This window comes from Camelus dromedarius, chromosome 23, assembly GCF_036321535.1.
Source record: "Camelus dromedarius isolate mCamDro1 chromosome 23, mCamDro1.pat, whole genome shotgun sequence".
In the NCBI taxonomy this organism is placed as follows: domain Eukaryota; kingdom Metazoa; phylum Chordata; class Mammalia; order Artiodactyla; family Camelidae; genus Camelus; species Camelus dromedarius.
In genome coordinates this window covers 26,889,405-26,904,579 of record NC_087458.1, presented here as the reverse complement: position 1 = coordinate 26,904,579, position 15,175 = coordinate 26,889,405, and the positions used below count along the sequence as shown (strand labels likewise).

Here is a 15,175-nt window from a genome sequence, read left to right as displayed (position 1 = left end):
AGAGTCTGCTGGGAGAGACAGGCATGTGGCAAACAGTTATTGTAAAAATCACCATAAAAAATGCTTCTGATGCAACGTGAAAAGGCAGCACAGGGAGCTACGACACCACAGGGGAAGGGCTCTATCAGTCCTTTTAGGGAAAATGGGTGAGAGTCACCACAGGATGGTTTTGATGAATGAACAGATGTGTTCAGGTGGAGCAGAGAAAGGAAAGTGGTGGGAAAAAATGCTGAGGAAACAGAACGTGTGAAAGGAACAGAGGGAAGAAAGGGGTGGAGATGTTTGGGGAAACAGAAACATCGCAGGAAAGGCAGATTGTAGAGGACTTCCTATGTCATCCCAGACTCCGCGCTTGAACGTTTAGACCAGTTCATCTGGACTTCACTGCTAAAGGGCGATCCAGGGACAGTGTTAAAACGCAGGTCTGACCCAGCTGTATGTACTGGGGCCTGAGATCCTGCATTTCTATCAAGTTGCTATGTGATGTTGGAGCTAATGGTTCATGAACCATGTGAGCAAGCAAGGCTTAGACAAAAGGGACTCAGGAGGGATTCTTAAAGAGTAAATCTAAGAAATGACTAGATTTATTTACAAGGAAGGTCACTGGGATACAGCGTGGAGGATGGATACCACCAGAGGATTGAGGACTCTCAGCCTTTGAACGGGTCTTAGAGATAATATGGTTGAACTCTGTCTCTTTACAAAATATGAGAGCACTTCCACAAAGTGACAAGACCTCCCCAGGGTCAGACAGCTGGGGGTCAAGAACCCCGACAGTCTAACTAAAATCTATTTCGCATGTTCTTTCTGCCAGCTTCCTCACTCCAGGACATCCACTTATATTCAGAGTTGAATTGTGAGTATTGCTTAGAATTAGGAAGGAAAAAGGAGACAGGAGATAGCACCTGTTCAGCCATCCTGGATTACGGAGGCCCTGGTTTACCCTAAGAGCCGGGTTAGGAAAGCTCCTACAGCGGCAGGTCATCAGGCAGAATTTCCAGGTATTAGAGCCCATGTGACTCCTCTTTCTGTCCTGTCTTTTGCAAACATGTCAGAAGTGCAGATTCGCTTGTGGGCAAGTAGGTTAATGTCCGCCTGCGCCTGGTGCTCCAAACCTGCTTAACACCTAGAAAAGGAATGTTTGGGTTGGAGTAGGTGGTGGGGGGGAAAAGGCAACTAACATAACTCACATGCCTACTATGTGATAACACACATTTTAATTTAAGTTAAATTCTTACAAGGCCCTTATAAAAATACATTCTTATTTTTATTTCACACCTCAGGAAAGTGAGGATCCTAGAAGAGAAAAGAATTTGTGAAAAAAAAGGAAATAGCAGAATGGAGGCAACAGGGCAGAGGTAGCTGGGAAACAGAGAAGGATCTGGAAAAGCAGAGTCATTTTAGTTCTCTCTAGTATGTGGGTCCTGGTGTCCCGGGAACACAGAGGAATAGAGAGTTAGAACACACTGTCACTCCGAGGCTCCCAGATGAACAAACAAGACACTGAAGAAGCTCCTTCTAGGCTAAGAGTGGTCTGGTGAAAAAGGTTAAAGTAACATCAACCAGATGTGGTGTTTTGAGGTTGCAAACAGGATCTTACTACATAAGAGGAAGTAGATCCTGTCTGTTCATGAAGTCACATGCCTTCTGTTTTATCTGCCCAGCAAGTGGCTGACACACTGAGAAAGAGCTGACTTCAGTCTTTCTCAGGACTTGTGGAAATGGAGAAGCAACAGAACCCCCCCCCCCCCAAAAAAAAACCTGCCATTAACCACTGAGTAATGTGATATGGCCAGCTTTGAATGAGAATACTAAAAGTCACAAGAAATTTCATCTGCTTTAAAGGGGGTAGGGTCAAGGTTTACAGATTCAGCAACAGAAGACCAAAACCATAAAAGCCATTTAAAGGTATCTTAAATACCTCACCGTCCATTTACCCCGTCTTATGCCGCAATAGCGGTTCAAACTCATTGACCTAAGTGCATATGGACCCTGTGCTAAGCACTGCCACATGGATTAGCTCATTTTAACACTCATAACTCCCATGTAGATATAACTAAAATTACATTTTATAGGGGAAGAAAGGAGAAGCTTGAAGAAGCCAGGATTCTGACTGTTCCGGCAGACTGATTCCTCTAACAGGTGACATTTACTTTTAGAGCCTGAAGATGGATGCATCCCCGTCTCGTTAATGGCAACGTTCAGGGAGGAGCTGTGTCTTGCTCACGGACACCTGGGGCATGTGACCACATCTGATAGTTCCAGCAAAGGGACTACCATCATATTCATCTGGAAGTCAAAACACATGCTTGGTGGTGATTTCTCAGCTTTGCTTTGTGGAGCTACAGACACTGGGAGGAACTGGGAGGAACTGGGAGGAAGGCGAGCCTCGCCTCTTCCTGCACTGTTTGCAATGCAGAGACCCCGTCTCTGGCCTGGGGTCAGAGACAGTGCAGGGGATGACGGGCAGAAGCTGCCATTTGGCAACAGTACCACAGAGCAGCGGCGTCTAAGCCACGGCTACTGTGGAGAAACTCCGAGCACTGAGGCGGGGGGGAGAGCCCTTTGGTCTCGAACGATAGTTACCCGTGCTCAGTCATCGGCGTGATGGTCGCAGCAACAAGACCTTGAAGTCTCCTCTTCGGGGAGGCCATTGGGCTGCTGACAGAGTCTGGAAAACATACAACGTAACTCCTTTCCTTCTTCAAGGGATGCCAATTAATGACAAAACTCCCAGGCAAAGTCCATTCCTGGCTCAGAACTGTGAAAAATGCTTACAAGTACACAGACACACAGAGCAAATGAGAAGAACGTACAATGTGAGCGCTGCATCCTCCAGAGGAGGAAACTAGTTTTTTAAAGGCAGGAGAGGAAGAGACAAGAAGAGAGCCGTGTTCAGGAAAATATCGGACAGGCTTCCCATTTTATCTACACAGATGACAGAGGAATGTCTGAGCATCCATGAGGCTGACGCTGTGACCGTCATACATCTTCACCTGGCCCTCCTGCATGCATCTCAACCCAAGACAGCCCCAAGTGAACCTGCCACCTTGTCCTCTAAACGAGTTCTTCCTTTGCTCCTTACAGTAGAGGGGTTAGAACGCCAGCTCCAGAGTCAGACTTCATGGGTCTGCATCCTGGCTCCACCACTTACCAGCTAGGTGACCCTGGGACTGTTATTTAACCTCTCTGTGCCTCAGTTTCCTCTTCTGTAAATGGGGATAATAGTAATCATAAATGAATTAGTTCTTGTAAAGTGATTAACAACAGTGCCAGGCACATGGTACATACAAGTTCAGTCCCCTCTGTGAAGTCTGGTCTGCTGACGACAGGACATTAGCAAGTATTATTCCTTTGTCAGCACCGTCTTTCCTGTCATCTCAGCTCCGTGGGTACCTCCTCCCCAACCCTCGCCACTCTTTTCTATTCAGGGACTAACTCATTCCAATTCTGTTATCTTTCCCTGCAATCCTTCTTCCTCCCTTACTGCTCCTCTCGTAACTCACCCTTTGTTACCTCTTATCTACACCAATGGACACAACCCCATGTCAAAGGGGCCCACTGGGGCTCAAGAAGGCTCAAGTGATGAGTCCAGAGAGCTAGGTTCTAAATTAAACAGTATGAGGCTGTTTGCCCTAGATTTCTATATTCTTGTGCTTTTAACTACATTTATTTCATATTTTGTCTTAGGATAGCCAAAAGCATGTGGCAGATCTCAAATTAAGTGCTCTTAAGTACAGTTTGATTGGTTAAAAAATACGGGACCTGGGATGGGAGTTGGGAATGAGCGTCCTCATCCCAAGGGTCCTCTCCTCCAATAGAGGCAGGCCACCAGACTAATCTCCTAGTAGCTCAGGCATTTCTGATCTTGCCTTCGCCCTGCTGAAAAATATGCCAATTAACTTCTTCCTGGCTTCCATAGTGTAAATACCAAATTCCCTGGTCTGGGTCTCAATATAGACCTCTCCACACCGAAAGTGCACTAGCTCAACTGGTCCCCGTCACCCTGTTGCTACCTACCTTGTCCTGTCTCGCCTGGGTCTCCCATCCAGAATGGTAGTATCTCCCACTATAGCCCCTTCAGTCTAGCAAACTTTTAAAACTCACTTTAAAAAGCAGAGAACATTCTCTGATGCCCTAACATCAAAGTGCAAGCAATTCAAGTTGCTTAAGTCAAATTCTCTTAAAACGGCAAAGTTAAAAAAAAAATTCTTTGGAGGAGGAAGAGGAGGATGTAGCTCTGGGCATGGAGAATCACTTGAGAGAGAAACACTTGGAAAAAAAGAAACAGAAACAGAGAAACTAAAAACAAAACTAAATGCAGAAATACAACCAATTTCTTGTCAAATGAAGGGACTGTATCAAACGCAATCGCTAAACTCTGTGGCTCAGAGGCTGATTCTAATCATTTTGAGAACAGGATCCTTAGGGACCGGCTCTGGCGCCTGGAGAGAATCCAGGGGAGTGGGTCCCTCTGCCCCGACCTTCGGGACACTGGTCGCGGGCCGGGAGGGTGTCGCCTTCCCACTTCCTCAGGCTCCACTTCCCGGCTCCTCTGCCTCGCTCCTCGCCTCCAGCCGTCGCCGTCTCCACCACCCCCCGTCCTGTCCCCCGCGCCCCTCTGTCCCAGTTCCCTGGCGGACAGCGCGTCTCTCCCCGTCCGTCCGTCCGCCCATCCGCGCGCGCGGGCCGCGCTCACCCGAGACGCCGCCGGCCCGCCTCCGCCGCCCCGCTCCGCGCCGTCCCCGCCGTGCGCCGTCCCCGCCCCCGCGCTGCGCACTTTATCGCCGCGGCCGCGCACCACGTGCCCCCACGCGCCCGCCACGCCTCCGCCCCGGGACCCCGCGGCCGGCGCAGGCGGAGCTTAGTCTCCCCGCGGTGACTCCCGAGCGCCGCCTGGGCGCCCGGCCCGCTGCGAGCCTCCGACCTTGCTCCTGGGCGCCCCGGGGGCGCGCGCTTCCCCGCGCCGCCGTTCCGCTTGCCCTACAGCTCCCCTCTCCTTCGGCTCGGCCAGTCCTTCCGCCTCCTGGGCGCCTTGCCTTCTGTCCAGGGCCCTGCAACAGCAGGTATTCTGTGGTTCTGGGTTTTGAAATTTGGGCTGCTGTTCCAGAAACATGTTGGGAACACTGCCTGCCCATCGGGGATTCCATGCTCTTCGGTGCCGCCTCCCCAGCCCCGCTCTGTTAAAAAGAGACGAAAGGATATTAAAAGAGGATTCGTTACGGATGCAGCAGCTTTTCCGGCATATTCTGGAGAACGATCGAAAGTTTTGAAAAGGAAAAGTATTTATAACCAAAATAGCTCTACTTGCAGGAAGGTCAAGAGTTTTATTTTCTAGTATCATGTGCTGTGTTAATAAATCAGAAACACAGACATAAACACGTTCTTGGCTTTCTTTTGGTAATGTGAATTAACCTCAATTTCCCATAAAAGACAATGGCTGATGCTTATTTCATTTAGAGAAAATAAAGTGCTTTCTGGTTTGTAAAGTGCTTTTAAATTCATTATCATAGTTCTTTCATTGGATACAGCACCTGAAGTTGATTCATTAATGCATTCATAAAACAATTCTACGTGATGGGTACTATTTTTAAAATTCCTGTTTTACAGATTAGGAAGCAGTCTTCCATTTTATAGATCAGAAACAGCAGTTTAAAGAGCTTAACTGATTTGCTAAAGGCCGAAGCAGTGAGTGAGTTAGCTGTGATTTAATTTCAAGTAGTCTGGGAGCTGATGCTTTTAACCAATATTCTGTGCTATCCTGTAAAAAGGGAAGGAACGACAGAGAAGTCCTAGTCACACCTGTTTTGTTATGTTAAAAATAATATTATATCCCAATGGGACAATGTTAGTATTCTTTCAAAGCCACATTTTCATTATGTGCAAAATTAAATACTCCCATACCCAAAAGGTATAGGCCATTAGGGTTAATATTGTCATTCAATAGGCCAATATTCTGAATGCATAAACTGTTCATATACATATGGTAGTACACAGCAATGCCTTATAATAATGTGTTAGGTTTGCTAAGAAGCAGATGCTAAAGTAGGATTCGATGTGGAGGAGATTTTTGGGAGGTGGGAGCAGGAGAAGGCAGGGAGAGCCTTTAGATTGTCATCGTGGGCTGATTCCTGCAGAAGGAGAGACGGAAAGAAAGTGGCATCTTGTCAATGCTTTATCTGCATCTGCTGAGATGATCACTTTATAAAAATAATTTGTTTTTAGGCATAGTCAGTTTACCATATTGTGTCGATTTCTGGTGTACAGCACAGTGCTTCAGTCATACATGAATATACATATATTCATTTGATCATATGGTTTTTATCCTTCATTTTGCTTTGTGATATATCACATTGATTGATTTGCAGATGTTGAACCATCCTTGCTTCCCTGGAATGAGTCCCACTTGCTTATGGCATATGATCCTTATATTATCGAATTTGGTTTGCTAATATTTTGTTGAGGATTTTGGCATGTATGTTCATCAGAGGTATCAGCCTATAATTTCCTTTTTTTGTGTTGTCTTTGTCTGATTTGGATATCAGGGTGATGTTGGCCTCATAAAATGAGTTAGTAAGTATTCCCTTCTCTTCAAATTTTTGGAATAGTCTGAGAAGGATAGGTATTAATTACGTCTTTGAATGTTTGGTGGAATTCACCTATGAAGCCATTTGACCCTGAACTTTTGTTTTTTGGGAACTTTTTGGTTACTGCTCAATCTCTGTACTAGTCTATTCAGTCTTTCTGAGTAGACTTGATCGGTCTATTCACATCTTCTATTTCTTTCTGATTCAGTCTTGGAAAGTTGTATGATGCTAAGAATTTGTTCATTTCTTCTAGGTTGTCCAGTTTGTTGGTGTACAGTTGTTCATAATATTCTCTTATAATTCTTTGTATTTCTATGGATCTGTTGTTATTTCTTCCTCTTTCATGTTGGATCTTATTTATTAGGGCCTTCTCTTTTTTTTCTTAGTGAGCCTAGCTAATAATTTGTCAGTTTTGTTTATATTTACAAAGAACCAGTTCTTAGTTTCATTGTTCTCTTCTGTTGTCTTTTTAGTTGCTATATCATCGTTTGTGCGCAGATATTTGTTATTTTTTTCCTTCTCCTAACTTTGGGCTTCATTTGTTCTTCTTTCTCTAATTCCTTTAGGTGTAAAATTAGCTTGTTTACTTGAGATTTTTCTTGTCTCTTGATGTGGGCCTGTACTGCTATAAACACCCCTGCTAGTACTACTTTTACCGCATCGCCTAGATTTTGGTATGTCGTGCTTCCATTTTCATTTGTCTTCAGGTAATTTTTTATTTCTCCTCTGATTTCTTTGTTGACCCAATGATTGTTTTGTAGCATGTTGTTCAGTCTCCACATATTTGTGACTTTTCCAGTTTTCTCTTTTTAGTTGATTTCTAGTTCAATTCCAGTGTGATCAGAAAACATACTTGACATGATTTTGGTCTTCTTAAATTTATTGAGACTTGTTTTGTGTCCCATGCTCTATCCTTGAGAAAGTTCCATGTGCACTTGAGAAGAATGTTATTCTGCTGCCTTTGGATGGAACATTCTGTACAAATCTATCAAATTCACCTGGTCTAATGTTTCATTCAAGACCACTGTTTCCTTGTTGACTTCTGTCTGGGTAATCTATCCATTGATGTAAATGGGGTGTTAAAATCCCATAGTATTATTGTGTTACTGTCAATTTCTGCCTTTAGGTCTGTTGATAGTTGCTTTACATATTTTGGTGCTCCTATTTTAGGTGCATATATAATCACTGTTACGTCTTCTTGATGAATTGTCCCCTTTATTATCATATACTGTCCATTTTTATCTCTTGTTACCTTTTTTTTTGGCTTGGGGTCTATTTTGTCTGATATGAGTATGGCTTTCTTTTGGCTGCTGTTTGCTTGGAGTGTCATCTTCTATCCCTTCACTTTTTGCCTTTGTCTTTGGAGCTGAGATGAGTCTCCTGGAGGTAGCATATAGTTGGGTCTTGTTTTTTTAATCCGTTTAGCCAGTCTGTGTTTTTTGATTGGTGAATTTAATCCATTTACATTTAGGGTGATTCTTGATAGATGAAGACTTAGTAATGCCATCTTATCTTTTGTTTTCTGTTTGCTCTACACTTCCTTGTGTTTTGTCTGTCATTTTGGTTTGGTGGTTTTCTATGACATTTTTCTCAGTTTCAGAAGGGACATCTCTTAAAGGGAGAAAAGTCCTGTGCATAAGCTTGGTTTCAGAGAATCCTGGGGTCACAGGAAGGGAAAATTTTGAGAACAGTCTTGCTCAGCTGTCTCCTGACTCAGCCCTTTGGTGAACATCCTTTGGGTTCCTGAGGAGAAGGAGCTTGAAGGAAAAACATGAACTGAATAGAAGAGATGTACTTCCATATTTGGTATTCTTAACCTGGGATGTGTGAGTCCAGAGTTTTTAGTAACTGTTTTATTGAGATGTAGTTTAAATATTATACATTTAACCTATTTTAAAAATACATTAGTTCAGTGGTCTTTACTATAGTCAGAGAGTTGTGCAACCATCACCACAATCAATTTTAGAATATTTTCATCACCCCAACAACCTGTACCCATTAGCAGTCATTCCCCATTTCCTTCCTCCTCCCTGCCTCCCCATTCTCTTCCTCCTCCCTGCCTCCAAACCCTAAGTAACCACTAATCTCCCCTTTTCTGTAGATGTGTCTCTTCTGGACATTGCATATAAATGGAATCCTACATTATGTGGTCTTCCATATCTGGCTTCTTTCCCTCAGTGTAGTGTTTTCAAGTTTCCTTCCTATTGCAGCATATACTGTACTTTGTTCCTTTGTATGGCCAAATAATATTTCATTGTATGGATATACCACATTTTATTTATCCATTCATCAGTTGATGGACATGTGAGTTGTTCCCACTTTTTGACTATTATGAATAATGCTGCTACTGTGATTGCAGATTTTAAACCTCCTGGAATTCTGTGATGTCCTTTTCCCAGTGGAGTTATAGTTTATGGTTAGTTTATAACTGGCCTCGGTTTAGTTCCTCAGATGCCCCAGGTTCTTACCAAGATTAGGGCTTTTACAGGTGCCCAGGATGGTCTTCATCTGGCCAACTCCTGCTCATCCTTCAGATCATGGCTCAGATGTAACCTTCCTGAGTTACCTCGTGCAGACCCTCCCAGTCTAGGTGATGCCTCCTTCCTTATAGCACCCAGTGTGTCCCCTTCCCATCACAGCTTATTAGTGTGCAAGTTTCTCGAGGACACGGATCTGTCTGTTCTGTTCCCTGGGACACGCACAGTCTTACACCTATTGCCACATGGTAGGCACTCAATGACCAGCTGAAATAGTGTGGAATGCAGAGTGGATGTGGATAACTGAGAGCAGTATGCTAGCTCTCTGCCATGATCATAGACTCCAGCACAGGTGGGAAGAGGCTGCCTCCTTGTTGACTCGTGCTGATGCAATAGTAGGGACCCTTGTAGCTAAGCAGCATGGAGGACAGGAAACTAGGGAACACCGAGGACACAGGAGCTGGACGAAGAGGACAGCAGTGTCTCTCTGAGAGCATGAAGGGAGGGATTCCTGGCATGGATTAAATCTGGGGGGCATTGCTGACTTGGAGACCTTCTTTCGGGATTGTCTCTGGACTGACATGCCAGTGGGTGCACGTGTTGTTTTGTTACCATCTAATAATAGCTAAATAATACCACCTACAAACAGCTCGGAGATGTGGGGCTGTTTTGCCTATTAGCAAGGGTGAGCTATGAGGGTGCCATAGGTTGAAAACAAAAGAGAAAGTTAATAATATTAATTTTACCTGGCAGGGCTTCTCTGACAATATTCAAATAATTACAGAGGCAAAACTTCCTTTTGAAGGGTGTTCAGCCTGCGTTAGCCATTGTCTACATGAACCTCAGGAAGCACACGGGTGAGTCTGCTCTACCTGGGACGATAGTCTGTAAGGTTCTCCAGGGATTTCAAAGAGAAAGAAGCGTGTCTTCCAAGGCTTCCCCAAACCCAGCAGCTGCTCGTATTGTAGTACGGTAAGAACTCACCACTAGGTGGCGGTCTATCAACAGAAATTGCTTTCTCTTTTAACGAATCCGTCCTGGACTGAAAGTTTCTGGGAATATCCGTAAACAATAAAAATATTAGCTAATCTTTTCCTTTTCCTTCTCCCATTTCCCCATCCTCCTTTCCCTCAGATTTATGCAGATGATATCTTCCATTTTAAATATTCTTCTTTAATCCTTGTCCATCTCCTTAATACTAAAATAATGAAAAAAGTGTATAGAAACACAGAAACTAGACATGGAAAATTATGTTTTCCCTGCCCCCCCCCACCCCAAATACTAGTCCTTTGGGTTTTGAAGATGAAGATGACCATAAGATGAGGTATGCCCAGTGGTCCTGACTTCTTGACATGTAAAGGATACTTAGAAATCTGGTTCAATTCTAGTTTATAAATATTTTCTCCCTCATGAATGAAAAAAACCTCTCTATGCTTCTTTTCAGTGTTTGAGATGGAGATGGAGCAAAGTAGGAGAAATATATTTTAGCTGCTTTATGAAGGAAGTTCATTCTGTGTCCCTTTTGAATGAAAGGAAACTCCCTGGAAGGAGTTCATTGGGGGAAGTGCAATTTGAAATTTAATTTGCTCCTCCCCGAGGCTGTTCTGATTCTGGGGAACAGCTGAATTTAGGTGCTAATAGCCCAGGCTCAGGAGGGCTTAGGCCCCTCCTGTCAGCAGAGGGCAGGAGCCCAGGTGGCGTCGGGGATCGCTCGGGGAGATTTTGCTGGTCCTGACCCTCCTTGTTCTTTCCGCCCAGCCCATCAAGGCATTGCGATCCTGGGCCAGCACGCTCAGATTCTGCCTTTCGGCGTTCTTTCCACTGTCCCCATTGGCCAAGTTCTTCTGGGTCTGCTGGAAAGCTCCCACAGGTTATTCCGAAGTCTCACTCTTCATTCCTGCACTCCACTTCTCAAGGTAGGTATCTTAGTTGTAACTCAATTGTGTCGGCTCCTAAAGAAATACATACAGTCTGTATTTGGTCATGCATGTAAAAGGGTCTAAGTAGGTTAAATTAAAAAAAAAAAAGCAAAGCACCAAACACTATTCAATTCTCCCATCTGTATTAAAAGAAGGAAAGGTGTGTGTCAGAACATACCTGTATATGCAGGTAAGTTACCTGGAAGGATCATGGTGATGTTCAGAGCATTTAACCGCTGGCTCAGCCTGGGCAAACAGCGGTGGCTTCTGGCCTCGGAGCGGGAGGGGTGCCCGAGATGCCCTCCTGGCGAAGCTTTAACCCTTTCACGGCCGACTGAAATTCTGGGCCAGCAGCAGTCCATGGGCTTGAGACAGTGGCTATTTACAAACCGTGGGGAAGTGTTTAAGCATGTTAACAACCTGTGGAGTTTCCTAGTGTACGCCGGCTGCTGTGAACTGTTTCTCCTGGGAAAGGGGACTGAGGGGTGGGAGGGACCTACTTTTCAACATGCCCTTTATACTGTTGAAAGGGTTTGTTTATTCCATGGAGCTGTGTACTTATAGATAGAATTTCATCTTGTTTGGCTCAGGAGATAGGTCTTGGCTTTAGAATTTGGTTCTGGACATTTCTGTCTAGTCGTCCGACTCCAGCCTGTCTGCAGCCTCAGGGCCATTTTCTCTAGTTCCGTCTTGCTGGAAACCGCCCACTCAGAGCTTTGCCTAAGCCCCTCTGTGCTTGCCTGGCGGAGGCCCCGCTCACCACCGCTCAGTCCCCACCTGCCGTCCCCAAAGTTGGTGTCTGAATCTCCTTCTGTTACTTCTCCGGGGCCTCTTGTCTCTCCACCTGCTGGACCTCAGCACCACTGCTCACTAGTGTTGGCATCACTCTGCTTAACCTTGTGACCAGAAAATAAGTGCTCTTTTTTTTGTGCACACAACTTCTGTGTGCATAGAACCTGTGTTTCTTAGGGTTTTACCTTCGTATCAGCGCTGCGGGTAATGCTTCTGATCTTAGTGATTATAAGGTAATAACTCACATCGCATTGCCTTCTGCCTCCACCTGCCTGGTGTAGAGCCAGCCCTCCCTCCAGGGCTCCCCCAGCCTTTCTGGGAGGTGTGGTGGGACCTCCAATGTGCTCCCTCGCATCTTTCCCTGTGAGACTTTCGGCTCCTTGTTGGTGTCCCCTGCCATGACACCACTGGGGGGCAGTGTCTCATCTCAGCCACTGTCAGCCACTCTCAGCCAAGGTTGCTCTCTCCTGGTGCCTCAAAATGTGGAGAGAAGCCCCTTCCCTTCTATTTTGTCAATTTTTTCCACCCCGGTCTCAAAGCAGCATGACTTGTGCCCAGAGTCTCACCCAGCCCTTCCCTCTCTGCCTGCAGGCTCTCCATCCACAGGCTTGGGCATGAGTCTTTGGAGCTTAGGCAGGGAACCAAAGTCGGAGACAAGACAATTTTTCCCTCCCATGCCCCTTTCCCCACCCCAGGGCTGTTCCCTCCTGTCTTGTCTCCACCCAAGGCTGTCACAAAACCATCCCTCCCCTTCAGGCTGGTCGGCTCCTAACCAGGTCAGCTGCCCCCTTAGGTCCATCAGGCCACGCTGTCTCTTCATGGTGGGCACCGCTGGACTCAGGCTGACAGCCTGGCCACGTTCTGGCCACACTTATCTCACTGTGCGCTCATTATCTGTTGGCCTGTCTGCTTTCCCCGTCAGACTGTGGGTTCTTCAAGTGTGAGTTCCTAACTGTGTGGGAGGCACCTTTGTCTCTCCGGCACCCAGGCCCTCCTGTTACATGGTGGACCTTGATAAATACCTTTGAAAAAATAATCAAACACAGTCATTTGGCACAGATACCCAGAAGGAAACAGCTCATCTTTACCCAAGGGGTGCTCCGGCAGCCCACGCGGAGGGGGGAAGCTGTTCTTAAAGGGCGTTCTCTATCCTACAAAGTCGCGTTCAGAGGTCTTTGGGCACCTTGGGTTCTCAGGGGTGGAGAGGATCCAGGGTCAGAGCAGCACCTGGGAGAGGCTTAAACTTGACCTTGTTTTAGGAGAATAGCATGTTGAACAACTATTTGACTAGTTACATTTTACTGTGTACCTGCCAATCGAAAAAACAACCTGATTCAGAGAGAGACGGTTAACTCGATGCTCCATTCACCTGCACGCTTACAGCAGAGGTAAAAGTGACAGACTGAGACATAGGCTTGTTCATGCTGGGTATTGGGTGTCCCTTGTCTTATTAGTTAGTAGAAGTAAGTCTGATGCCATGTGTTAGACCACTAAGGGCAAGTGATTCTTCACCCAAGAACGGTAAAGAAATTGTATGACTACCTGACTTTGTTCTCTGAGAAGCAAAGCCGTGAATCAGCGCTGGGGCAGACCCTCTTCAACTAGTGTGTGAGACAAACAGAGGTATTCATTACATTTATTATGATGATAACGATACTGAACACGTACTTCAAAACATGGCGTTTGCAGAAATTGGAAAAAATAAGAATATTCCAGCAGGCTTATGAGCACTCAGTGGTAACATCACAAGTAATTACAGTCATTGGAATAATTTCAAAGATGAGGAGTGAGGGTGTAGCTTCAGAGAGAGAGAGATGGGGGGAGGGGAGAAAGAGAGAGAAGGGGGTTAAACAATTTGTTGAAGATCACATAGCTGCTAAAAAGTCTCTCTAATTCCAAAACATGACCTCTTCCCCCTATGACGCAGTGCCTGCTCCCGTGGAGAATGTTGCAGTGTGAAATCTTCAGATGAAAAACGTGTGCTTTTCATGCAGTTTTAAAAATGGAATTTCCTGGTAACACGTTTTGGTTTCCCTGTTCTACATGCAAAGAGAAGCTTAGGCAAGCAGAACCTAAATGACTTGCTAGGTGACGAGGCAGGTTGGACTGCAGCACAGTGACTGGAATGACCACGGTGCCCAGCGTCCGGTTACCCAGCGCCTTCTCTGTTTTCTACTGCACGTTCTCGGTAACTCAGATGCTGGCGTGAAGCCCGGTCTCCCAACCCACCCACCAGCCGATAAACCAGCCAGCGTTTGTCCAAGGCCCACTCTGTTGTTGCTGCAGCAGGGTTTGGTGCTGTGGGGAATGCCAAAGCCAGACCAGACAGGGTCCCTGCCACCCTGGTGCTTGTAATCTTCTCGGAGAAACAAGACAAAAATACATGACACAATTGCAGAATCTGACAGAATGTAATAAAGTGCTAAATTGTGTGGTGTAGGCAATTAGAGATCAAGACAGTATATAATAAAGTGCTAATTGTGTGGTGCAGACAGTGAGTATAATGGGAATTCAGTGGAGGGATGGCTGCGTGTGGGCTGCAGTCTTCAGGGAAGGCTTCTCACCGTGTCAGGCTGCCGTGCTCATCCAGCGCACGATGGGAAGCGGAATATGAAGTAGCAGACGGAGGAAGAGCAGAATACCCGTGTTGTTCCGTGGCATCTCCTCTCCATCTGGATGAGGACAGACGGAGAAGGAGTTCTTTGACAGGTGGCACTCTCCATTAAAAAAAAAAAATCAGACAGAGAAATGTTTCATTTTTTAATTAATTGTGTTACAGAAAAATTTTACAGAAACTTGGTCATGTTTTAAATTGAATAATGTTTTATATGTACTAGGAGAGTCCAGTGTTTAAAGAAGTTACATTGTAAATCGTTTTCATTAATGAAGAATACTTTTGCAGGATAGATAATCACTTACTGGTTTATCTTTATACCAGGTTCCTTAAATTAAGTAAATAGATACTCTTGGACACTACTGGTAGCCCTGATGAATGTATTGTGAGGTCATTTGGCAACATGTACCTCAAATCTTAAAAACATGCGTATTGTTTGGCTTATCAGTTTCACTTCTGGGAATTTATTCCAAGGAAGTCATCAGGGCTGGCTGCAAGAGTAACTTTTCTACAAGGATAATTATCACAGAGTTGAGAGAAACTCCCAATTTAAATGCCCTCAGATGAAGGACTGGTGAAATGAATTAACACACAATTAACGGAATGTGTCATCACTAAAATGCTGGAATATGGGGGGAAATATTCACAACAGGTGACACGTGGAAAGAGCAAATTCTAAAACTTGTTAAGTGTGATTTCATTTGTGTTACGAAGATAGTTTATGCAGAAAAACTTACCAGAGTGGTGAAGGTATAGATAATTTCCACTTCTTTATGCTTTTGTGCC

At 45.1% G+C, this 15,175-nt stretch overlaps 1 protein-coding gene and 1 long non-coding RNA gene across 12 annotated transcripts in view; one reads left to right on the top strand and one right to left on the bottom strand.

Annotated features, from left to right (window-relative positions):
- The window catches only part of NPL (N-acetylneuraminate pyruvate lyase), a 33,165-nt gene extending 28,415 nt beyond the window's left edge, over positions 1-4,750 (bottom strand). For 3 of the 10 annotated variants that reach the window (XR_010377571.1, XM_064478066.1, XM_064478067.1), the window contains exon 1: positions 906-1,114. Coding sequence is in view for 8 of the 10 variants with exons in the window: in XM_064478066.1 (XP_064334136.1) it covers positions 906-1,015 (110 nt within the window). In the remaining 2 variants the exon portion in view is untranslated. Of the gene's footprint in view, positions 1-905; positions 1,127-2,586; positions 2,672-4,699 lie in introns of those variants that run through there. The other 7 variants (XM_031435631.2, XM_064478063.1, XR_010377570.1 and 4 more) reach the window with 7 other exon arrangements.
- A 154-nt stretch (positions 4,751-4,904) lies between these two features.
- Positions 4,905-15,175, top strand: part of LOC135318944 (uncharacterized) — a 37,267-nt gene continuing 26,996 nt past the window's right edge. Inside the window, exons 1-4 of one of the 2 annotated variants that reach the window (XR_010377416.1) lie at positions 4,905-5,066; positions 9,870-10,036; positions 10,823-10,980; positions 13,703-14,728. This is a non-coding gene — a long non-coding RNA (uncharacterized LOC135318944). Of the gene's footprint in view, positions 5,067-9,869; positions 10,037-10,822; positions 10,981-13,702; positions 14,729-15,175 lie in introns of those variants that run through there. The other variant, XR_010377417.1, reaches the window with a different exon arrangement.